The sequence below is a fragment of the Culex quinquefasciatus genome, chromosome 1 (genome assembly GCF_015732765.1).
Source record: "Culex quinquefasciatus strain JHB chromosome 1, VPISU_Cqui_1.0_pri_paternal, whole genome shotgun sequence".
Classification (NCBI taxonomy): Eukaryota; Metazoa; Arthropoda; class Insecta; order Diptera; family Culicidae; genus Culex; species Culex quinquefasciatus.
The window spans coordinates 114272992-114298935 of record NC_051861.1 but is presented as its reverse complement, the minus strand read 5'-3'; the positions used below and the strand labels follow the sequence as shown (position 1 = coordinate 114298935).

The 25944-nt window shown below is 36.4% G+C and overlaps 1 protein-coding gene across 9 annotated transcripts; it reads right to left on the bottom strand.

Annotated features, from left to right (window-relative positions):
- Positions 1-521: 521 nt before the first annotated feature.
- LOC6054262 (carboxypeptidase D) lies at positions 522-25944 on the bottom strand. Of its 9 annotated transcripts, none has more exons than XM_038266856.1 (7): positions 25871-25944; positions 25518-25696; positions 7195-7985; positions 7082-7111; positions 6411-6994; positions 5932-6194; positions 1133-1271 (listed from the first exon to the last, which is right to left on the bottom strand). In XM_038266856.1, the coding sequence occupies exons 3-6, from the start codon at positions 7967-7969 to the stop codon at positions 5955-5957; spliced, it is 1629 nt and encodes a 542-aa protein (XP_038122784.1). In that variant the 5' UTR covers positions 7970-7985; positions 25518-25696; positions 25871-25944; the 3' UTR covers positions 1133-1271; positions 5932-5954. The 9 variants fall into 9 exon arrangements, 8 of the variants coding, with proteins under 8 accessions (XP_038122788.1, XP_038122790.1, XP_038122784.1 ...); XR_005279077.1 differs by adding an exon at positions 1349-1388 and having other exon boundaries at positions 1175-1271; positions 25518-25937; XM_038266858.1 differs by having other exon boundaries at positions 6411-6976; positions 25518-25937.

Here is a 25944-nt window from a genome sequence, read left to right as displayed (position 1 = left end):
CCAAAATTACCAAAATGACCAAAATGACTAAAATCACCAAAATGACCAAAATGACCAAAATTACAAAATTTACCTAAATTACCAAAATGGTCAAAATGGTCAAAATGGTCAAAATGGTCAAAATGGCCTAAATGACCAAAGTGACCAAAATAACCAAAATGACCAAATTACAGGCCACGGTTTCAACATTTGAACGATTTGAATGAAAAAAAGTGTTTAAAAATGCATTACACATCCAGTTGTTTTGCAATCATAAGTTTTAAAAATTTCTAAGTATTGACGAAAAATTTATTTTTGCGACAATAAAAAAGTTTTTGCGGTGATGTACATTCGAATTCCATAAAAGTTCAAAATATTTTTAAACGAACCCGAACATGCTAAATATGATTATCAGCAGAATAAGGTATTTTAGATTGTTTTCAGTAGATAAGACTCCTTATTTTTTGGACCAATTTTGATCGGGGGTGGGGCGAAATATATAAAAAAATATCAATAACAAATTGAAACACATTTTATTTTTATTTTCGTTTTTATTTAACGATATTTAACCGTTATTATAAATAAGTCTTTATCATCGGATTACATTTAAATAGTTTCAACAGTAATTTCTACGAGTGTTGTTAAGGTGAAATAGTGATATTTGAACGACATTTGTATTTCTTTTCTTCGACTCTAGAATGTAAATATTTCGATTTAAGTATTTTGTTTAACTTTTTATAGATCAGCTTTTTCTTTAAATAAATTTGTCCTTTTTTCAACGAGTACTAAGTTGTATCATTTTTGTCAGTTATTATCAGTTTTCTAACAGTTATTATCGTCGTATCACTGGAACACATTTTCTTTTAATTAATTTGTAATTTCCAACCATCGTCATCGTCGCTACCGCTGCGCTGCGCTAAAATGCAGAATAAATCATTCCAGAAAAATCGGGATGATGTGAAGATATTCGTCCATTTGTGAAGTAGGGTTTTGCTTTGTTCTAATACTGCTGCTGCCTGCTCAAAAGTTTGAGATTTCTTCAAATTGTGTGTTTTTTTTATTTCGTTTGTCAAGATCAAGTTGGGGTTCTAGCCGAAAATGTTGTTCACGAGGCTGTTGAAGCCGTTGCTGAGCGTCGCTAGGATGCCCTCGTCCGACGAAGACGAAGAGGAGGAACTACTGCTGCCGCCACCGCCGCCGCCGAGGCTGGTTTGGGCTGCCGGGGCAGCCAGCTGGGGACGATACTGCGACTGGGAGGACTGGATGGGCCGGTAGTAGGGACCGTCGTTGCGCTGCGAAAATTTAGAGTGAGGATAAGTTGAGAATTTTAGTACACTGAATTAAGAAAGTAGCTCAATTTGAAGCTTACACTTTTCCGAAACATTGAGATGGAAACGGAATGAAGAGTTCTTAGGTAAAATTATTTGTATTTCGATAAACACCATTAAGAAACGATTGCAAAAATAAGTATAAAAATAAGTATGATGTAAGTATCAACAAAACCAAAGATATAAACAATTGCAAAAAAAATATTTGTGTCAAAAGACCAAGCACCACTCAAATATTTTAGACAAACAGACGTAATTTAACGATCAATTTGAAAGAAACCACAGACCAAAATTACAAAAATTACCGTGATGACCAAAATGGCAAAAAATAACAAAAATGACCAAATTGAATAAAATGACCGAAATGTCTAAAATCAAAATAACCAAAATGACCAAAAAAACAACAACAATAAACAAAATGACCAAAATGAACAAAATGGCCAAAATGAAAAAAATGACCAAATTGACCAAAATTATCAAAATGAACAAAATGACAAAAATTAACAAAACTAACAAAATTAAAAAAAAACAAAATTAACAAAATTAACAAAATTAACAAAATTAACAAAATTAACAAAATTAACAAAATTAACAAAATTAACAAAATTAACAAAATTAACAAAATTAACAAAATTAACAAAATTAACAAAATTACCAAAATTAACAAAATTAACAAAATTAACAAAATTAACAAAATTAACAAAATAAACCAAATGGCCCAATTGACCAAAACGACCAAAACGGCCAAAATGACCAAAATGACCAAATTTACAAAAATGACAAAAATGACCAAAATTGCCAAAATGACCAAAATGACCAAAATGACCAAAACGACCAAATAACCAAAATAACCAAAATGACCAAAATAACCTAGATGACCAAAATGATCAGAATGACCAAAATGACCAAAATGACCAAAATGACCAAAATGATCAAAATGATCAAAATGACCAAAATGACCAATTTGCCATCAATTTAAAAATTAAAAATTATTTTTTTCAATTCCTTTGATTTAGAAATTGGTCATTTTGATCATTTTGATCATTTCGATTATTTTGATAATTTAGATCATTTTGATCATTTTGATCATTTTGATCATTTTGATCATTTTGACCATTTTGATCCTTTTGATCATAACATCGATAATTTTTTTGATTAAAAAGCAAGCGCAGACATAATGGTCATTTTTGATCATATTGATTCTTCTGGTTATTTTTGATCATGTCATCGATATTTGTTTTATTAATAAGCAAACTTCTACTACAGTTAAACAGACATAAATAATGAGAATTTTTATCAAAAATCCGAGTAGTTTGGAACGTGAGCACCACACGGAGTTTTTGGTAGTGTCAACTATCACGCGCGATTGGATGAGTTATGGTGAATTCAACTCTGTGGTATGGTGAGTTTTCAATCATCTAAATTGATGGCTAAATTGTTGATGGTTGGGTTTGAAAAAGACAGTTTTTTAGTTCTCTAACCAAAAATCAACATCAAGATTAAACTGCAGTGAATTAAAAAAATAGCACAAACAATCAGATATAAACATATTTATGAAAAAATACAAATTTGGGTTGCCCCACAAGCTCCGTCTACTTATAAATGTCACGAATTGTGTTGTAGTATTAGGATGTAACAAAAATGACTTTTTGGCGGGCATTCAGGGGTTTGTTCCGGTGGGCATACTGAGCCTAAATCCCAAATATGAGCTTGATTGGACATAACAGGAGCTGGCGCTCCGCCCTTCAATTTTAAATGGGATTTAACCCGTAAAAAAAGATTTTTTCAAAAATGTCACTTTTTGAGGCATTTTGGCCACCAATGCGTTTACCAAAAACATCAATGGCGTGTAGGCCAGATCCTTGCGCATCTTTTGGTATATATAACATGAGCAATTCTCTACAAAACCGGCCGATTTCGACCATTTTTATTTTTTGTATTTTTTGATTTGGCTCAAACTTTGTGGGGGCCTTCCCTATGACCAAAGAAGCCATTTTGCATCATTAGTTTGTCCATATAAATTTCCATACAAATTTGGCAGCTGTTCATACAAAAATGGTACGTATATATTCGAAAATCTGTAACTTTTGAAGGAATTTTTTGATCAATTTGGTGTCTTCGGCAAAGTTGTAGGTATTGTTAAGGACTATTTAGAAAAAAATAGGTACACGGAAAAAAAATTTCCCGATTTTTTATTAACTTTTTCACAAAAACTCAAATTCCCAAAATACGTATTTTTGATTTTCGAGATTTTTGATATGTTTTAGGGACAAAATCCGCAACTTTTGAGCTATAGAGAAACATGGTCAAAAATCTGCCGCCGAGTTATGATTTTTGAAAAACTGGTGATTTTGGAAAAAATCGAAATTTCATACATAAAATTTTTGACCTAATTTTTATGCAAAATTGAATTTGCAATCGAAAATTACTTTACAGATTTTTCGATAAAGGGCTCCGTTTTCAAGATATAGCCACCGAAAGTTTGATTTCAGTGAAATATTTGCAGTTTTTCAATTTTTAAAAATAGTGACCATGAGTGACCATTTCTAGAAATATTTTTTTTGAAAAGTTCAGAAAATTTGCTATAAAATTGTCTAAGAGATATTGAAGATTGGACCTCTGGTTGCTGAGATACAGCGGCTTAAAGAAAAAGAAACACGAAAACTGAAGTTTTCTAAGTCTCACCCAAACAGCCCACCATTTTCTAATGACGATATCTCAGCAATTAATGGTCCGATTTTCAGTGTTAATTTATGAAACATTCGTGAAATTTTCCGATCTTTTCGAAAAAAATATTTTGAAAAATATTAAATCAAGACTAACATTTTAAAAGGGCCAAACATTGAATATTATGTCCATTAAAAATGCTAGTATTGATTTAATTTTTTTCAAAATATTTTTTTCGAAAAGATCGGAAAATTTCACGAATGTTTCATGTGTTAACATTGAAAATCGGACCATTAGTTGCTGAGATATCGTCATTAGAAAATGGTGGGCTGTTTGGGTGAGACTTAGAAAACTTCAGTTTTCGTGTTTCTTTTTCTTTAAGCCGCTGTATCTCAGCAACCAGAGGTCCAATCTTCAATGTATCTTAGACAATTTTATAGCAAATTTTCTGAACTTTTCAAAAAAAATATTTTTAGAAATGGTCACTCATGGTCACTATTTTTAAAAATTGAAAAACTGCAAATATTTCACTGAAATCAAACTTTCGGTGGCTTTATCTTGAAAACGGAGCCCTTTATCGAAAAATCCGTAATGTAATTTTCGATTGCAAATTCAATTTTGCATAAAAAAATGAGGTAAAAAAAAATTTATGTATGAAATTTTGATTTTTTCCAAAAATCACCAGTTTTTCAAAAAATCATAACTCGGCGGCAGATTTTTTGACCATGTTTCTCTATAGCTCAAAAGTTGCGGATTTTGTCCCCTAAAATATATCAAAAATCTCGAAAATCAAAAATACGTATTTTGGGAATTTGAGTTTTGTGAAAAAGTTAATAAAAATCGGGAAATTTTTTTTTCCGTGTACCTATTTTTTTCTAAATAGTCCTTAACAATACCTACAACTTTGCCGAAGACACCAAATTGATCAAAAAATTCCTTCAAAAGTTACAGATTTTCGAAAATATACGTACCATTTTTGTATGAACAGCTGCCAAATTTGTATGGAAATTTATATGGACAAACTAATGATGCAAAATGGCTTCTTTGGTCATAAGGAAGGCCCCCAAAAAGTTTGAGCCAAATCAAAAAATACAAATAAAATCCATTTCCGGTTTTGGTAGAGAATTGCTCACATTGAAGTTTGGAGCATCCTGGAACTCGGTACAGACCTTCAAAGTTTAACATTTTTTCGAAAAATCGGCCCCGGCAAAAAAGATATGCGTCGCACCTCCGATTTTTCGAAAAAATGCCAAACTTTGAAGGTCTGTACCGAGTTCCAGGATGCTCCAAACTTCAATGTTATATATACCAAAAGATGCGCAAGGATCTGGCCTACACGCCATTGATGTTTTTGGTAAACGCATTGGTGGCCAAAATGCCTCAAAAAGTGACATTTTTGAAAAAATCTTTTTTTACGGGTTAAATCCCATTTAAAATTGAAGGGCGGAGCGCCAGCTCCTGTTACGTCCAATCAAGCTCATATTTGGGATTTAGGCTCAGTTTGCCCACCGGAACAAACCCCTGAATGCCCGCCAAAAAGTCATTTTTGTTACATCCTATTGTAGTATGCAAGCAAATAGTTTGAAGCAACTGTCAAAAATCGGTAAATAAAGTGGGGTGAATTCAAAATGGTTGTGTTGACTTTCCGATCATTCGAATTGATTGTTAAATTGTTGATAAAATTAGTTGAAAAGGACCAATAAACTATGGGATTTTCTATGTTTATTGGAAATTTTCATATAAAACTCTAGATATATTTTTTTCTAGTGACACTTAAAAACATTTGATATTTTTTACCAATAAATTATATGGTTAAATTTTTTTTAGAAGCTACATAACTAGATTTCAAGAGCAGCAAATAAAGGTGTGAAAGACTAATTTTGTTAATAGAATATGTGACATAAAAAAACATGCAAACAACACACAACATCACAAAACCAAAATCAAAAATATTTACAATTTTGCAGTCCAAAACCAAGATTATGCGAACACAAATTGATCGCCGGCGCCATTTTCCGGCTGGTGTTCTGCCCGTACGGTAGTGCTACCAATTTCCTCCTCCCCACTCGCGATCGTGGCATCACTGGCAGTGCTGGTAGAAATTGTTGTTGAAGCGGTGGGTCCCCTGATCGGGTTCCGCACTAGCGCCACGACCGACGACGGTTTCTTCTTCTGCGGCTCCAACTCCAACTGACCCGCGGACGACTCGGCGGAGCTTGGCTGTTAATGACGGTTATAGGGTTTTATATGGTTTACAAACAGGTAGGGCTGTGAAGGAGAATTGATCCGCAGCAAAAAGAACGAGAGAGAGAAGAAACGGGTTTGTTTGGTTAGTGGACCCCCAATCCCAATCCCAACAAGCCAATTGTTTTGGTAGATTTTATAAGGGAATGCACTATTTACAAGATTTTTGGTGGGGGTTAGTGCGGGGTTTACCTTCGAGGGTTGCATCGTCACGTTCAGCAGCGTCGGGTGTTGCTCGACGACCATGAAGTCGACGTCCCTCGGGACGAACCCGTCGGCGAACACCTCCAGCTTGTACACTCCGGGCATCAGCACCCGCCAGAACTCGCCGTACTTGGTCGTGGCGAAGCCAACGTCACGCCCCTTGATCTTCAGCTGGGCCTTCTCGATGGGACTGCCGTTCGGGTCCATCACGAAGCCCTGAACTCCGCGGTGCGCCTCCGCCAGGAACTTGATCAGCGACAGCTGGTTGTCGTCCCAGTACTTGCGCAGTTCGTACGCCGGCGGGAACTTGCAGCAGGACACCTCGAGTGTCACCTCCAGGCAGCCGTGCCAGACGTAGTTGAAGTCCTGCATTCCACCGGTCAACGGGTACCAGGCGGCTCCGTTGGTGATGCCGTTCTCGAACGAAGGCGATGCGGACTTGCAGGCCACTCCGCGGGACATCTTGGCGTGGTTGTTGGCGTACGTCAGCGACAGGTGCTTGAACACGTCATCGTCCGGCGTCAGCGACGGTTGCGACACGTAGCTGTGGAACACTGAGCTCAGAAGGGGTCATGTTGGGTTGGGAGGAGATAACACAGAGAAGGATGATTAGGAAAATGTTTAAACATGATTATCTTACAGTTAACCCCTTTTCTCACCAGCACAGGTCGACGAAGATCGACAGATCTCTGCGTTCCACGAGAGCATGTTCGTAAACAGTCAACATTGTAATCATTACTTCAACAACCCACACCTCAAACTGAATACTTACTGGCATTGGGCGTGTTATCGTACGGGTAGCTCGCGACCAGGGCACCTCCGTGCAGCGACCCGCTCAGCACGAACTGAATCTTGTTGATCCACTCCTTGACGGCTTCCGTTTCCGGCTGCGATCGCTTGTTGTTCTGCTTGAAGTAGTCCGGGAAGTTGCGGTTCAGATCGAACCCGCGCGAGTTGTACCGACCCTGACCTCCGTCGCACGTTCCCTCCTTCGAGGCTGCGTAACCGTCCGGATTGAGCGACGGCAGAATGTGAATCCGGGTGTTGTCCAGCAGCCACTTGATGTACGGATCGGTGGTGTAGCTCGTGATCAGGTACTGAATCAAATGAAGCAGGATCTCTCGACCAACCGCTTCGTTTCCATGAATATTCCCGATGTACTTCACATCCGGCTTGCCGAGCATATGTTCATAGGGCGACGAAGACACCACCATGACCCACAGGTCACGACCCTGCACGGACTTGCCGATCGAGTACAACGCAGTCAAATTGGGATACCTCGCCGTGGTCGCCCTCAAGTACCGGGTCATGTCGTCATGGTTGTGGTACACAAAGTCCAGCGAGGCCGTGTCCGGACGGTACGCCCGCGGTTGATCCGACGCGCCGGTGAACCCGTTCGGCGACGACTGGTACGCCGGCAGCACATCCTGGCGATCGGTACTGGCCAGACTCAGCTGGTCCTGGACCTGCGGGACCTGGATGGCGTACGCGACTCCGACGGCGCAAGCCGTTACCGCTAGCAGCGCTAGCGATTTGTACTTCAGCATCTTCACGGGAGTTGATCTGCAAAAAAGCAAAATTTGCCTCAGTGAAAAAAAAAACCAAAAAAGTCATCCAAAACCAGTTTGAGATGCATTGAACGCGCGCAACCTCCAACGGAAACTTCCTACAACACCCCGAAGAGACCAAGTTGCACGTTCGGACCGTAAACGCGCGTCGTCCTCCTCTGCGGCAATTGATTGCCGTGTAATCGCGAATCTTGACGGTAATTATCGGGGCCGGGAGGTTTAGTTTAGTATTCCTCGCTGTGAGGCATGCGTTTTATGCGAGTTCTGGGAGAAGATGGAATGCTAATGAGGTAATTGTAGTTACTGTAGTAGTTTAAACATTGTAGTACAGATACGATGATTGAATCGTAGGCTATAGAACAATTAAATTGGTTTTGATTTTTGAACACTTTTTGTAAAAAGCTGGTGCAATTTCAGCAATAATTATTCATAATCACATATATTTTTATTTTTTAATCATTTGATTATCCGGAGCACTCCAAAAATTCAACAGACCTTTCATATAATCAAATTCGGATATATTCGAAACTTCGGATAAAAAATAATCCAAAAAAATATACCGGAATCGGGACTACAGTCTGAATAGGAACAGCAAACTGCTGTCCCAATTTGCCCCATGTGTCCCGTTTCACCCCAGTTGACGGTATATCTAACTGTTATGGAATTTTCAGAAATTTGAATATCAAAATTATTTATTGAAATATCTTTAAAACACAACACATCCATAAAATACTTTTCAACAAACAAAAAATCAGTGACATTTGTAAAACTAAATTCGGCTGCAGATTTAATTTTTAGCAGTTTTTGTAACTATTTTCATTGAAAACTGAATTAATATAAAATTATTTATTATAATTTTTATTAATTTATTGTAACTATAATTATTTATTATAAGTTCAGTAGATTGCATTTTAACCTATTCTACACGGAAAAAGTCAATCCTAGAATGCGTGAATAGAGGAGAAAAGCAACTCGCGACGAAATGTTGAGGCTAGGAATTTTGACTGGTATGATTTTCATAAAGTATTCGCCTCCTTTTCTCTCCCACAGAAAAAGAACGGACAAAGTAGCTGTCAAACTAGGCAAAATTGTTAAAGTCACTCACAAAATGAACTTTGAGTGATTTGAGTTAATTTCTGACGTCACGATTTTCTTCTCTATAGAGGAGAAAAGCAACTCGCGACAAAATTTTGAGGCTAGGAATGTTGACAGGTATGATTTTCATAAAGTATTCGCCTCCTTTTCTCTCCCACAGAAAACCTGGGAACGAGGTAGCTGTCAAACTAGGCCAAAATGTCACTCACAAAATGAGCTTTGAGTGATTTGAGTTCATTTCTGACGTCACGATTTTCTCCTCTATTCTATACGGAAAAAGTCAATCCTAGAATGCGTGAATTGTGTTCATGAATTTGAGAACCATGAAGGAATATATTCACGTTTATAGGGAGCACTCTTTTATTACGTAAAGCAGTTGGGGGGAGGGAAAGGGAGGGGGGTCGGTGGCCGTGTTACGATCCATACAACAATTCCACCGTGGTTCTCAAATTCATGAACACAATTCACGATTACGGGATGTTTTTTGTGTGTATGTTTTACAAATAATGAAATCGAATGGTTAAATTGCAATTTTGTAGATTAACCGGTTCAATATTAAAAAAAAAATCTATAAAAAGAATGATGGAACTGTAACTTTCTTGTAAATTTGATAGCATTGATGTACTGAACCGTGGTGTAGGGGTAAGCGTGGTTGCCTCTCACCCAGTCGGCTTGGGCGCCTTCCGTCGGATGGGGAAGTAAATGTTGGTCCCGGTCTAACCTAGAGGGTTAGGTCGTTAGCTCAATCCAGGTGTAGGAGTCGTCTCCCTGGGTCCTGCCTCGGTGGAGTCGCTGGTAGGCAGTTGGACTAACAATCCAAAGGTCGTCAGTTCGAATCCCGGGGTTGTTTGTTGACTTCCGAGCGCGTGGTTTCGTGTTTTTGATAGCTGGCGAATTGGGATTCGCTCACTAGAAGGCAGCTAAATATGTTTTTAAACTTGACAGTATTTGTCACAGGAAAATTTAGTTAATGAATTTAGATCGGTAATTATACACTCGGTGGTTGGTCACTTTTTTTCGTTTGGCACATTTTTAGTTGGTACCCCGTTTGTCAGTCAAAATCAAACTAAAAAGAGACGAACTGTCAAAGCAAACGTTTGCAAACTCTGTGTAAAGATGGTGTCAAACTAAAAAGTGACCCCGTTCATTTGACAACAATTGGTGTCAAACCATCGGGGTTTCAGTGTAGATGACTTCGCTAGGGTTAAATTAAATAAGATTAGAGGGGGGCGAGACATGATTTTGTTATTTTATGTATATTCATTTATGGAACACACTATAAGCAGTTAGAAGGAATTTTTTTTTTTGCAATTCCGAAAAACGCTTTTTCAATGGAACTTTATGCCAAACATTCATGTGTTAAGTAAATTCACCGTTCAAAACAAAACAATGTTGATAAATGTTGCTTTTCGATACAAGTGTTGAAAAGTTCAACTTTTCAACTCCCATTTCAGTGCTAAAAAGTCCTACTTTTCAACATTGAAAGGTATTGATTTTGAAATCTGTTATCATTGGCAGTGAAAAGTAGGCCGTTTCGTTTCTCCAGAAGGACAGGAAAAGATGACGGTTTCACAGCGGAATTGCAAAATAGTAGTTTATACAACAAGTTGCAAAAAGAGGATTTTTTCAGCAAGAGATAAATACGAAGAGTGCTGAAAAAATCAAGCTTCGATTATGTTATTTTTGGTACAGAAAGGTAGGCTATTTCGTCGTTTAAGAATGACAGGAAAAGTAAGTAGTTTCACGACGGAATTGCAAAAAGTACTTTTTTGCGATGAAAAGTAAGAATGAATTGCAAAATTTAGTTTTCAAATTCAAATATTATTTCTAAAATCAGATTCATAAACTGATTTTAAGGCTTCCCTGATCCTATGCTCTTCTCGGCGCCTAGATTGAAACTCGAACCAAAGAAGCACGATACTCAAAAGTGGGTTATGCATCTTAAAGTACTCTTTCTGAAGTTTATTTTAACCTTCACTAAGTGTTGGAACGCGATCCAAGTTTAAGCAGCAAATCAAGATATCGAGCTGTTTTCCTTTTTTTTTGCGCGCTTGTTTGTTGAACTTGAAACTCATTCGCGAAAGATGGCGAACGCGATACATCTCGCAATTACCAACATTATCGGGTGCGAACAATCTTAAACGTAGCCCGGCAATTAAAAATTAGAAAACTGACCCTAATCAAATTTCGTGCAACGTTACATCACTCAACCACCATCAATTTGGAAGAATTTCGCCACAATCTGCATAACAATCTGCAACGTGTAATTACACACGCACACAGCATGGCAATGGCGAGGTAGAGAAAAGTGAAAATTTTCACTTTTCACTTTCCGTTTCGATCAGTCTCATGTGGTGCTGGTGGAGATGCAGGTTGGAGGAAAACCTCGTCAGACTGTGTGCCATTTGTAACGGTTTGTGGTGCGATACCGGTGGTACCCACATATGGAATTCAGCCCTTAACAATGAACCGGTGTGTGTGGCGTCAGCAATAATTGCGAAATTTGGCAAAAAATAACTAGTTTATGCATCGCTGGGTTTGAATTGGTGGATAGTGGCTGTGCGTAAAATGTATGCACTGTAATAAAACTGCACGATAGCTTCGAAAGAATCTCTGTATGATTTCGTTGAAACTATTTTTACAAATTTACTGTGCAAATCACGAAGCTGCTTCCGTACCGAGAGTGAATGAGACAAAGTAATGAACAAAAAACACAAATTAATCAAAACTGCAAGCGACCAAGTGTCATGTGAGTGATTGGTGTGTGTGTGTGCTATAGTTAAGTCAACTGCACCAACTAACGACGTAACGAATTTCGTAACAGCCGGTCCCTCGTTCAGGGTTTTAACCTTCATGAATCAAGTTTTGCTCGCGCTTTGAAGCTGGAAGGTGTTTATTTATTATTGTTGTGTTTTGTTCTGCCGTGATGTGTTTAGCCGGTTTATTAAATTCAATGTGAATGGTACACAATGTGTGGCTGTGAAAAGGAAATGCAGGGAAATTACACTATAGAGTTTGGTAATGAGCTTCGTCTTTAGTTTACACCCCGATTGGATAAAAACGAGCCGGGTAAAAGGTACCGGTGAAACTGTGATTTACTTCGTGTTTATGATTATGCAACATTTTTACATATTTTGCAAGTTTAGTAGAACATGAATGGGAAACATTAATAACATGTTATGAATGTAATTACCCTACATTTTAGGCGATTTTCAATTTATGTTTTAAAGATGTTGTTGTTGCTGTTAACTCATTTAGCTGCAGATGTTTTTTTTTAAATTCATTATAAAACTTTGAAAGGCATCTCACTGAATCAGATAGATTTGAAGTTAATAAATTTTCTTTTATTCGCCTTTTGCAATAAGGCAAACAAATGGGAAATTGGACGAGCTTTCCAGTAAGAAATTGCCAAAAACCACCAAAAACCTATTTTTTTTCAACATTTTTTGAATCGCTGTATCTTTACAAGAATTGAACTTAGTACAATGGTCAATATGGAGACATTTATGTGAAATTGTCTGGGGAATCGATTTTCCCTATCGGTTTTTGAAAATTTTGAAGTTTAGACCACCTTTCAAAAAAAAACAGTTTTAGTAAATGATTTTTTTTTTCAGGATAGACATACCATCCTGCATTTTTCGTGAGTCTTTTTTTAACATCTTAGGCTATTTCTTCAAACATTTTGAACGAAAAAAAATCGTGACATCACCTTTAAATTTAACTTTTAAACTTGAAAATTGATAAATCTCATGGAAGTGGCGTGTTTTTTTCTTTCAGTGTATTTTTTTTTTCAGAAAGCCCTTAACCCTCTACAACCCAACCCCGCCTCTAGACGGGCTTCGATTTAAAAAATCGCCAAAAATCCATTTTTCAATCAATTTTTGATCTCCAAAAAGCATTGCAAAGAAGAACATTTAAAATTTTGGAAAATTTTAGGGTTGGAAATTTGACTTGTTTTATGTGACTTTGCCAATGTTTTTGAAAATGTAATTTTTTTAGGGGTCAACTTTGGCTGTGTTTTTTGCTAACGTTTCCTATATTTTAAGTAAAAAGAAGTATGTAGTAATTGTGTATGTAGAAAATGTGAAAAACATGCAAAAAATTGAAAAAGTTACTGTCAAAACATGAAAAAATAGATAGGCAAAATGTAATGATAGGAGGTGGTAGAGTAGGCCAAATACTACCAAAAACAAACATAAACTAAACAAGATTAATGCAAATTAAAATACTAAAAATGAAACAAGAAAAACATAAAACAAGAGAAGTAAAGTTTTTCGTAGAACAAAAGCTGCTCAAAATGACCTCCTGAACACGGGAAAAATAAAAAATTTCGAAAAAAAAATTTGGGCTGTAGAGGGTTAAATTTCTTACAAGTTTTTTTTTTTTGACCACTTTTTGATACAATGCAACGGCTTCGCAACACAGTAGTTTTTGAATTATGAAATACTAAAATATTTAAATAACTAACGCTCTTCTCAAATGTCACTTTCGACTACAATTGGCTCCTTAAACACAAAAATGGCTTATATAGGCCTAGGATAACATTTCTAAAAAGTTCCAGAGCAACTTTTTTCGCAACGACTGTCAAATTTCAGTTTTCTTCATATTTGGCTTTTCAGTCCGTCGAATAAAAGTAACAACCGTTTCCCTTCGACTGGTAACGAAGGGAAACGGTTGTTACTTTTATTCGACGGACTGAAAAGCCAAATATGAAGTTCCAGAGCAATTCCAGCTCAAATCAGGAATTTTTCTGATACTTTTGTACCCGACCCTCTCCGATTTCAATGAAACTTTGTAGACATGCTATCCTAGCAAATAGTACTCGAGAATAACATTTGAGAAGGGCGTAAGGTATTTAAATATTTTTGTATTCTGTAATTTAAAAATTACTGTATCTCGAAGCCGTTGCATCGTATCAAAAAGTGGTCAAAGACAAACTTGTAGGAAATTGGACGGGCTTTCTGATAAAAATACACTGAAACAAAAAACACGCCACTTTTATGTCATTTTTCAATTTTTAAGTTTAAAAGTTAAATTTGAAGGTGATGTCACGATTTTTTTTCGCACAAAATTTTTGAGAAAATACCCTAAGATGTTACCAAAAGACTGACGAAAAATGCAGGATGGTATGTCTCTCCTAAAAAAATACAAAAATCATTTACTAAAACTGTTTTTTTGAAAAGTGGTCTAAACGGGACTATCCATAAACCACGTGGACACTTTTTTAGGGATTCTCAACCCCCCCCCCCTTCGTGGACAATTGTCCATACAAAAAAAAAATCTTTTTTGTATGGAGAGTGGACAATCGCCACGACAATCGGAGAGTGTCGGGTATTCAGATTCTTGCTCTATTCAGAAAAAATAATACACCCAGAAAAATCACTAACATTTTGAAAATATTTGCATCACAAAAAAAAATGACAAAATGTACCTTCGTTTTTTTTTTTAATTTGCAGATATGTTTAGGTGGACAATAATTCATTTTTTTAAAAACTTTATCGAATGATGGAAGAATTGTTTTTGACAATGCTTGAATTTTTTAAAAGGTCTCTTGTAAAATATCGAATGAAATTTTGTTTACCAAACATAATTAAAAAGATCAAAAAAATGTTAAAATTTGGACATTGTTGATCTCAGGAGCTACGCAGTTCTCCAAAAATATCCGACTCCATCAAATAAAATTCTGGACACCAATCAGCCCTGAGAGTCTCGTATAAGCATGAGCATGAGCATGAGCATGAGAGACCACCCATGGTTGTCCTTCTCCGTTGCTGAACAGGACCATAATATCCCATCAGCACAACCGGTCACACGCTTCAACGATCAAATGATGTTTCCCTTATCAACAGCATGCATGAATGCGCTGAAAAGATAAAACATCACGATCATCAAAACTAGAGCCGGTGCGAATAGGAAACAGTCGTTGGCCACCAACGGCGCCCGCCATGTCAGTTTGTAGATCTCGAGGGAATGGGACGGGAATGTTAGTTAGCACAGGCTGCTACCAAGGGTGGGTTCTATACGATATCCACACCCCCGCGTGTGCCGGAAAACTACTTCTACTTGGGATTTTGTTAGTGGGTAAGGGTAATGGCCAGGATTCAGCATAAAGGATGATGATGCGACCCAATAATCAATAAATTTTGTTTAATGGTGTGATGTATTATGCAATCTCAAGGCAATCAGTCGGAGTATGCGGATGAGACTATTCCCGGTTATTTGGTGTTATGTTTAGCATAAATGATTCAATCTCGGACAGCCGGCTGTGGAAAGATAAAACCAACTAAAATGCGAAAACGCGAAACCGCCCGGATCGAAATACACGCACAATCGGGGGGACAACAAAGACGGAAACGGCATCGAAAATCCTGCGTGATGACCGCGACGCACACCGTTCAAATTCTCCAACGCAACTCCCAATCAGCCCTGAGAGTCTCGTATAAGTGTCAAAGTCATGTTTTGGTTGATTTGACACACAGTAAAAAAAAAGTAAATTTGGAAGTTGTAAAATTTGTAGGTTTTATACAGTATACCTTCGAATCACGATTTTGTCTTTTTTATTTTCCTTGTTCTATTATTGATTGTTGACCTTAGATATGATCCCTGAACTACTCTACAGTAGAATTTTGAAATCCAAGATGGTGAACAAAATGTCGGTATTGTGAAATATTGAGAGAATGCATTTGGTAATTTTTAAGGCTATCAGCCATTCAAATTTGACTAAAATGGGGTCGCAAAATTCAAATTAGATGTTAAAAGCAAGAAAAAAGAAAACAAAACAAATTATTCAGTATAATTTATTAAAATATACAATTTTACCAATATTCTGCAAAATTTTAACATTCACCTTCTGAATGACAAGAATTCAAGCTGTATTTTATGACGTCAACCAACAAATTGACCATATAATCACAAAAGTAAATAAACTCTCACTTTTCACACCTGGCAAATGACTACTGTGTGTAAGCAAACCACCTCGACGTGAGTTACCAAAATAAAAACTTTTTTGAAATGTATTAAAAATCAACTTTTTACTTAATCTTTATAGACCATAATTTTCAGCAGTTCCAATCGTACGATTTTACGTTAATGCGAATCAACAATAAAGAAGAAATTCAAAATTAGGTCATCAAAACATGAAAGCCCACTAAAATAAAAACGAAAAATGACGACGCCAAAAATCCCCGAATCAATAAAAACAACAAAAATTCCGGTTCGTATAAAACTTGTCTATGCCAAACACATCGACCAGCATCGTCATCGTATCAGCTGATAGGGTAGAGCAGTCATTAGTTGACCTAACCTCACTTTTCTTAATTTTTATACTTTCAAACCCCATCGAAAGAGAACCGGTTCCAATTCGTTCAAAATTTGTCGGACAGACCTTCAACTTGCTATAGAGATGCATGGTTGAGACTCGCGCTATCGCCATGACCGTGACCTTAAAATCTTGGTAGCGGCACACGATGACGTCGTCGTAGTTGCTGGAAAAGCAAGGTAAGGGGGGAAGAAGGGCTTTTCCCACTGACGTCAGCAAAAGAGTGCATCCTTGGACTTGCTGGCTATGTGATGCTGTTTCTGACATTGAAATCGTTGCAGCTTATTTTTGCTCTTCTTCTCAAGTCAAGATCTACGATTAACCTAGTGTAGATAGACGCAAATTATAGACGAAATAATTTGCACCCTAGCCCCTCTTCTTCCAGACCTGGAATTGAGGTGCTCCAATTTTCGCGTCACTCCCACTAAGTCCCGTGTGTCACGATCACGTTTTTTTTTGTTGTTGTACTCCCTCCCCGGAGATCGTGCGCCAATTCCAGCCCCCTTGTGGCCTGGTGCGTGTACGCCAACTACAAACGATGACTCTTGGGTCCGTCGTAACGCGGCCAGACCACGGGCTCCAGACAATGATTATTCATTAGAAAGTTGTGCGACGACGACGACGGTGAACCTCTTCTTCAACGACTTGCAGACACAAGATCCAGGAAAACGTGTTTGGCTGGGGAGTACCGGTTGTGGCCGCGGCTGACAGAGTGTGGACAGAATTAGTTCAACGGGGCGTCGTCAGCGTTGGAGTTGGAGTTGAAGTTGTTGAGCACACACGATGGTATGCGGAATTTGCGCGGATGGATTAATTGCAAGGCAAATCTTAGCCCATTGGTGGTAATCACCTTGAACTTGGTTGATGTGACCAGACAAGCTGGACAAGTTTACTTGGACAAAGGGGCTGGCAAACTAGACAGACGAGTTCAACCTGTTATCATTGCTTGCCAAAATAGTGATGACTGTCTTACACTTTATTTTGCGCTTCTTTGTATAAGTCAATGTAAAAAAAGAAAATTATATATTTAAAGCCTATTTTTCAATACTTAAAGCAAATATTTATCGCAAATTTCATGAAAAAATCTTTTGATTTAAAAACGTAAATATTTTAATTTTTAATTTTATCTGTACATAATGAGTCGTTTTTTAATAATGAAATATATATAACTAATAGTTTTTATCCCTTTATTTATTTTTTTTTTTTGAGATTTGACAAAAAGTCTAAATACAATTTGGCCTGATTTTGCCTGCCATCTCTGGTTTTTGTTTTGTTATCTGTTCTCAAGCACTCAGATAAAAGTAACTTTGATTCATATTTTTTCTATAGGGGAGAGTGGGGAGACTTGGTCTCCGGGGACACATGATCCTTAGCTGTATCTCTTCATCGTGTGAGTAACAAATATGCTATTATCTAGAAACTTGTGCGAAATTAACTCAAACTGACTGTAGAATACAAAGAAAAAAAAATAAAAAATATTTAGATTGTGTTACAGTCCAGACTCGAATCCGAAGAAGGCCTTGGCAAAATTTCACTCGGGTAATCGAATCACGAAAAAACTTTTTTTTGTCTTATTTTTGAGTGTTGTAATTTAGAATTTTTAAATCCAAGATGGCGGCCAAAATGGCGATGACAAAATATTGAAAAAATGCATTTTTTTTATTTTACAGGCAATCAACCATTCAAATTTGACAAAAATGGGATGTTGATTGATTATGACAGATTGTACCGTCTGTTTGTCTGTGGTTTAAGGTATTATTCAAAATTTAATTTTGAACCAAAGGTGTGTTTCTGTATAAATTTGTTTTAAATCAATAAAACAAATATTCAAAAAAATTTAATGATGTAGAAATTTTATCAAACTTTCAAAAATGTTGAAATTTGTTTAAAATTGCCTAATATAAAAAAACCATTTTTTTATAAGCCTAATAAGTTATTGTGTTTCATATATTAATAGGACCCTCCTGCAAAAAAAAATTACTCTAGAAATATTTTTTCAGCTTGTTTTATTTTTTTTAATGGTTTAAAATTTATTTGAAATTTGTAAAAATTTGTTAAATTTTTTTAAATGGTCGAAAATATGATTGATTTTTTTTAAATATGTTCAAAATTTGTCTTAATTTGCTTAACTTTTTTTTTAATTTGTTCAAAATTTGTCTTAATATGCTTAATTTTGTTTTAAACTTGTTTGTTATTTGTTTAAAATTTGTTCAAAATTTGTTAAAAGTTTATTAAAAATCTGTTAAAAATGTGTTTAAAATTTATTTCAATTTTGTTTTAAATTTGTTGAAAATTTGTTTAAAATATGTTTGAAATTTGTTTTGATTTTTTTTTTAATTTGATCGAAATTTGTTTTAAATTCACGGCGTGTTTTCTGGGCAACCTTAAGGAGAAAAAATAGTCATCACTACTTTCAAATGTGTCTTATAGGAAATTTTCTCAGCTTTCCAATGCTTCTAAGAGCGAAATGTTTCATCGGGAAATTTCTGAGATACCTCAATTTTAAGTTCTTTCTTTTAAAATCCTTGATTATTAATTGGAGACTTTTAAATAACAGTCCAGGAAACTTGTCAAATTATACACAGAAAAAAATATGTGAATTTACTCGACACGGAAAAAATGAATCACATGTAAACTCAGTTGATGTTAACTTGAGATTCGACGTAAACGGTTGAATCACACGTAAAATCATGTTTTTAAGTATAATTTGTTGCAAATTTACATCAAATTGCATTTAAATTTAAATGTTTAATGACGTGCAAAAGTGTTACATCATAAATGATGTAACATTCGGAAATATTTTTTTGTGTGTATGTTTCATGTGTCTTTTACTCATCAAAATGTGCAGAATAAGACAAGAAACAACTTTGTAGAAGGTTGCAAACCGCTAAACATTTTGAAAATTAAGTTTTAACCGAATTTTTGGATATGTGGGATTTATTCAAATATTAAAATAATAAAATCGTATTGAAATATTATTTTTAAAAGAACAAATAGATTATTACATAATTGATGTGTACAAATAACACCAGTCTGCTCTGATCCAGCTTGGAATTAGCTGATACAACCGAAATTTCTACAGGTTTGAGATTGATAGGGTATTACAAGATTTTTATGAATAAATATAATATTTCCTTAATCAAACACTAAACAGTTGCATGGATACAAAACATGTTTAATACTAGAAATTAAACTGCAAATTACTGTTGCGAGCTTTAGGAGAAATACTTTTCATAAGTATGAAATTATTTTTTTGAGTTTTTTTGTATTAAATTATTAAATGATTAGCAATATTTTAGAAGTTTATAAGACTTTCATCGTCAATCTCATCTATAAAAAAATATATATATTACTTGATTTTTTTTTTCAAATAGTTTGATAAGAAAGTTTCTGTTTGTTTTTTTTTGTTAAAATATTATTTAATTTTTGTTCAAAAAAAAAAAATGTTTGTGACGGTGTTTTCAGCATTCTGAATTGGAAGACTCGAGTTTAAGTGCTACTTTTAAGTGCATTTTCAACAGAAAACATTTTATAAAATTTAATTTTTATTTTATACTGATGAAAATATGACTTTTGAAGCTTGCTACAGTAATATGTAGTATATTTTCGATTTCAAATCATATTTGTATTTATGTTCCAGGTTAATGAAAATATCAAATTTATTCATTAAAATTCAATAATACCATTAACAATCACAAACCTGCCATAGTTTCGGTTGAACAAGCTAAATCAGAGTAGACACGTGTTATTTGGGTCTCGCGGCGCAGGGGTAGCGGCTTCGGCTGCCGATCCCGATGATGCTATGAGACGCGGGTTCGATTCCCGCCTTATCCACTGAGCTTCTATCGGATGGTGAAGTAAAACGTCGGTCCCGGTTTCTCCTGTCTCGTCAGAGGCGCTGGAGCAGAAATCCCATGTTAGAGGAAGGCCATGCCCCGGGGGGCGTAGTGCCAATAGTTTCGTTACGTGTTATTTGTACACGAAAAATATGTAATTATCAAATAATTCTTGTACAAAATATATTTTTACACTGTTTTATGATTTTAATTTCTGAATAAATCCCATATATTCAAAAACTTAGACAAAACATGATTTGCAAAATGTTTAGCGGTTTGCAACCTTCTACAAAGTTTTTTTTGTCTTATTCTTAGTGGTGGGCAAAACCGCTCATTTCTGTGAGCCGCTCATTTTCGTTCGCTCATTTAAATGAGCTGCTCTTTTGAACGGCTCATCCGCTCATTTCGCTCAAAGCCAGAAAAAAGACTGGAATGAACTGAAGCATCTGCTCAAGATATTTAGATTTTTTAAACGATTTTTGGGTGATTTGCTTTATCCTTTTGGCATAGGACTATGTCTCTCCTTACTATATTGGGGGGCCAGTTCAGAAATTCGATCCAAAGCGTCACATTTAAGCGTTAAAAAAGGGGACATTTTGAACGCTTATATCTTTTTTCCCTGTGAATCAATACAGACGGTTGGACCACCAATCGAAAGAGGAAGACTTCAGCTATTGTTTAACTACATAGATAGTTTGACTAAACATAGTTAAAGCACTTAAAACATGCAATCAAAATGAGTAATTTTTCAGTACAAATCGGACAGATGACCAATCAGAGCGAGCGTATGCATTCGAGACCGCGCCCTTTTGTGCCGTTCTCCGGCTCTGCCGCTATTTAAGCAGAAAATTTCGCAAAAGCAAGTCACTTTGGAACGAGCACTCGAACTGTGCACGTCGGGCAGGCGCGGAGCAGCAGCAGCAGCAGCGGCCAATAGAAGAAGAGGACCAGAAGGAAGAACCACCAGCAGCAGAAGGAGGAAATTCGAGCGAAGCGGACCGCGTTGAAGCCACTATGATGCGGCGGTTCTCATGAAAAATTTCGAATTGGTGGTGGAAAAAACCTGGAGTGGCCGGTACCCTCGAAGTAGGTTCCCCCGGGGCCTGGGGGAACTTTTACAGAACCATATGAGTTGTGGCAATATGGGTATCAAAATTCATGCTTTTTAATACTGAACATAATAATGGCCATTTCGACAGTAGCGGCCACAACCTGGAGTGGCCGGTGCCTTCAAAGAAGGTTCCCCCGGGGCCTGGGGGGACATTTACAGAACCATACGAGTTGTGGCAATATGGGTATCAAAATTCATGATTTTTGATACTGTACATGAAAATTGACATTCCGAGAGTAGTGGCCACAACCTGGAGTGGCCGGTGATCTCAAAGCAGGTTCCCTCGGGGCCCGGGGGGACATTTACAGAACCATACGAGTTGTGGCAATATGGGTATCAGAATTCATGATTTTTGATACTGAACATAATAATGGCCATTTCGACAGTAGTGGCCACAACTTGGAGTGGCCGGTGCCCTCAAAGAAGGTTCCCTCGGGGCCCGGGGGGACATTTACAGAACGATACGAGTTGTGGCAATATGGGTATCAAAATTCATGGTTTTTGATACTGAACATAATAATGGCCATTTCGACAGTAGTGGCCACAACTTGGAGTGGCCGGTGCCCTCAAAGAAGGTTCCCTCGGGGCCCGGGGGGACATTTACAGAACCATACGAGTTGTGGCAATATGGGTATCAAAATTCATGGTTTTTGATACTGAACATTATAATGGCCATTTCGACAGTAGTGGCCACAACCTGGAGTGGCCGGTGCCCTCAAAGAAGGTTCCCCCGGGGCCTGGGGGACATTTACAGAACCATACGAGTTGTGGCAATATGGGTATCAAAATTCATGATTTTTGATACTGAACATAATAATGGCCATTTTGACAGTAGTGGCCACAACTTGGAGTGGCCGGTGCCCTCAAAGAAGGTTCCCTCGGGGCCCGGGGGGACATTTACAGAACCATACGAGTTGTGGCAATATGGGTATCAAAATTCATGGTTTTTGATACTGAACATGAAAATTGACATTTCGACCGTAGTGGCCACAACCTGGAGTTGCCGGTGCCTTCATGAAAGGTTCACCTTGGGAGAACATTTATGACAATTTTGCCGACAAATCCATGAAACAAAATAAAATAATCTTATTCCAGATTTCACTAGCAATCCAACAACACATTCTAATTGTTTGGTCCTATGTCTTTCGGTTATGTCTCTGACATACCATCTTGAACTTTTTGGAAAGCATTTCAAATATAAACGTTCTATATGAAAAAGGAGAAAAACATTGATCTCTGAAATCCAGAAATATCGAAAACTTTTTTCATAGAGAGGTAAACAAACTTGAATTTTCTTCAGAAGAGAATATTTTCAACCAAGTTATTGCTTTCAATCGTTAAAAGTAATGAAAAGTAAGCTGAATCATCGTTTTGATAATTATCTTCTCATTATTTTGTAATAGATTTTATTTGGTGTTCAGTAACAGGCATATTTGAGGTACCGTTTTGCTGCACTTGATAAAATAGTCTTGAAATGCAGTTTTTTGTTTAATAAGAAAAACTTTTATTCATGACAGCAAATAAATGATCAAAACATGCATCAAAAAAGAAGATCTTAACAAATGCCTTAAGAAAACTATTGAACAATTACCACAAAAGAGTACCAAGTTTGTGTGATGTGCTGTGGTAAATTACATTTTAAATCACAAAAGGTCCAATACATGGATTAAAACCGCAAACTAGCATATGAACTATGTTTGAATGCGTGTAACAACTTCATGTACATAACATTTGAGAATGTATCGATATTTTCATAATGAGATCATGCAACATCGGGCGACAGTCAGCTGATTCAAAATCACAGGCGCCGCGACACGGGCTAGCAACAAGCATAAAGTGCGCCATAATGTTGGAACATGAGGCGACCGGTGAGAACCTAGTTTCCCGACTTTTATCCACAGCACCGTCACCACTAGCGCGTGGAAGAACGAACCGAACGAGAGCGAATGAGCGAGAGCGAAATAACGAAAGAGTGAACGAAAACGACGCCGTTCGACGACGTCGACGACGTCGACGACGGCGCGAGCGACGCTAATCAAGCGCTCCGTTCGTTCTTTCCATTCATTCGCTCTCGCTCATTCGCTCTCGTTCGGTTCGTTCTTCGACTCGCTCTTTGATTTGACGGTTCTTTGAAAAGAACCGGTTCACAAAATGAACCGCCGCTCATTTTTTCTGAGCGGTCGCTCATTCGTTCTTTAGCTTGAGCCGGTTCATAAGAACGGTCCGCTCAAATAATCCCATCTCTACTTATTCTGCACATTTTGATGAGTAAAAGACACTTGAAACACATCATTTGACAAGTTTGCTGGACTGTTATTTAAAAGTTTTCAATAAATAATAAAGGAATTAAAAACCAAAAACAATAAAATAGAGATATCTCAGGAATTTCCCGATGAAACATTTCGCTCTTAGAATTATTGGAAAGCTGAGAAAATTTCCTATAAGACACATTTGAAAGTAGCGATGACTATTTTTTCCTGATAAGGTTGTTCTAGAAAACACGCCGTGAATTAGTTTTAAATTTGTTTGAAGTTTGTTTTAAATTTGTTTAAAATTTGTTCAAAATTTGTTTAAAAATAGTTAAAAGTATGATTGAAATTTGTTTAAAAAAAGTTGAAAATATGATTGATTTTTTTTTTAATTTGTTTAAAATTTGTCTAAATTTGTTAAAAAAATATGTTAAACTTTCTTTTAAATTTTTTTGAAATTTGTTTAAAATTTGTGTAAGGGTGCACAGCAACTAGTGAAGTTTTTGTCTTCATTTTCCAACGTTTCCAAACTTATGCTGCAACAATCTGATTGTAAAAATGAACAAACTTTGTTATAAAATATTTTGTAGACAGTATTTTAGAGGATGAATAAAAAATTATGTCAATAGTTCCCGTGGATTTGAAAAAAAAAACTAAAATGTCTGTAACAAAAACCTTGGTGCAAAAGCTCTGCTCGATGTGTACCGTTAAAATTTGTTAGAAATTTGTTTAAAAACTATAAAACAATTGTTGTTTAAACTATAACAAAATGAAAAACAAAATTGACGTACTTTGTATTAAATTTGGGTTGAGATTCAGAGAGTCATCGTTCTGTGTGTTGAGGACTACTTTTTTTAGAACAATTTTTAAGTCAAAGATTTCTAAAGAGTTTTTTTTTCTTTAAGCATCTTTTTTGATAAAATAAACAGACAGATTTTACCTTAATACTAATCCATTTGCAAATCCAAAAACACAGAAAATCCCATGAAATTTCTTAAAATTCCAGAAAAATATGCATGTGACCCAAGAACTATCATTCAAACTTCAAACCTAATTTTCAACATTTTAAAACAAAAGGTATCGTCATGATACTCTATATATTGTTAGAATTCATTATTATCAAAAATTGACGAAATTTCAATGAATTCATGAAAACATTTTTTATCTTAAACTTTTACCGATCAGTGATTTCAAAACTCAAAATTTGTAAAAATATTAAAAGTCTTTATTTGATTAAAAATCTACAAATAAACTTGATGCATTGTATTCCGAATAGTTTACAATCAGTTTAACACATTTTTTCAAAGAAAATTTCACTTATAGTCAATAGTTTTTTTAGCCACCTGATTTTTTTTGGAGATATATTGAAGGAGGAATGACAAAAACTTAACATTTGCAATCGTCAACAATAAATATAAAAAATAAAGACAAATTTATAGAGAGAAACAAATTCACTAATAACAACAACAAAACTGGATCGAACTCAAAAAACCTTGAAAAAAAAAATCCGATTTCAAGCCTCATTTTACCTTCACCACCAGGTTATTATGCATAAAGGTCTTCAGTCTTCTGGTTCCCTCTCATATTCATATACATTTCTCCCAGTCAGTCAGGCCAGCGACGACGTTGGCGACGTGCTCCACTAAAAAATAACCGTTCAGTTCCGAAGAAAGTAAGTGAAATAACTGTTGTTTATAATCGGTCGTGTCATTTTTTTCCTTCATTCATACTGGAGGAACCCCATATGGTAAACAGGTTTAAGTTAATTCTTGGAGATGTGTGTGTGTTTTTTTTTGTCCAAAAGTTGTATGTGGCTTTTAAATTAGATCTCTAATGAAGGTGCGCACGTCCAATAATAAAATAGAGAAATCCCCGGAAATAGATCCACATCACTTAACCTCAATCATAAATCACTCACTTTTGCGGATGCTAATTAAGTTGACAATCTGAATTGGCGCGTATTTCACTTGTTGATTAGTAGCAGCAGCAGCATCAACAGCTTCCACTCATCACCACTTATTCTGGTCTTTCCCTACGAAAGCAGATGTTTACAAACAGAACGATTCCCGGACTCTTCTTCGCGCTTCAAAAGGTCATCTGTCCAGGGGGAAAAACCGTTAAACGTAAACTTTCTTCGCTGTTATCAACTTGTACAATTCACACACACACTCTCCCAGGTATGTTAATGTTACCACTTCACACACTTATCAAAGGTGGTTCTTTCATTCACTTCTCACACTTCACAAAAAAGAAAGAAAGACGAGATCTCACCTCACCAACTTCAAGAGACCTTTGTAGAGAAAGCACGTCCGACCGATCCGACCGATCGTAACCGACTGAGCGCA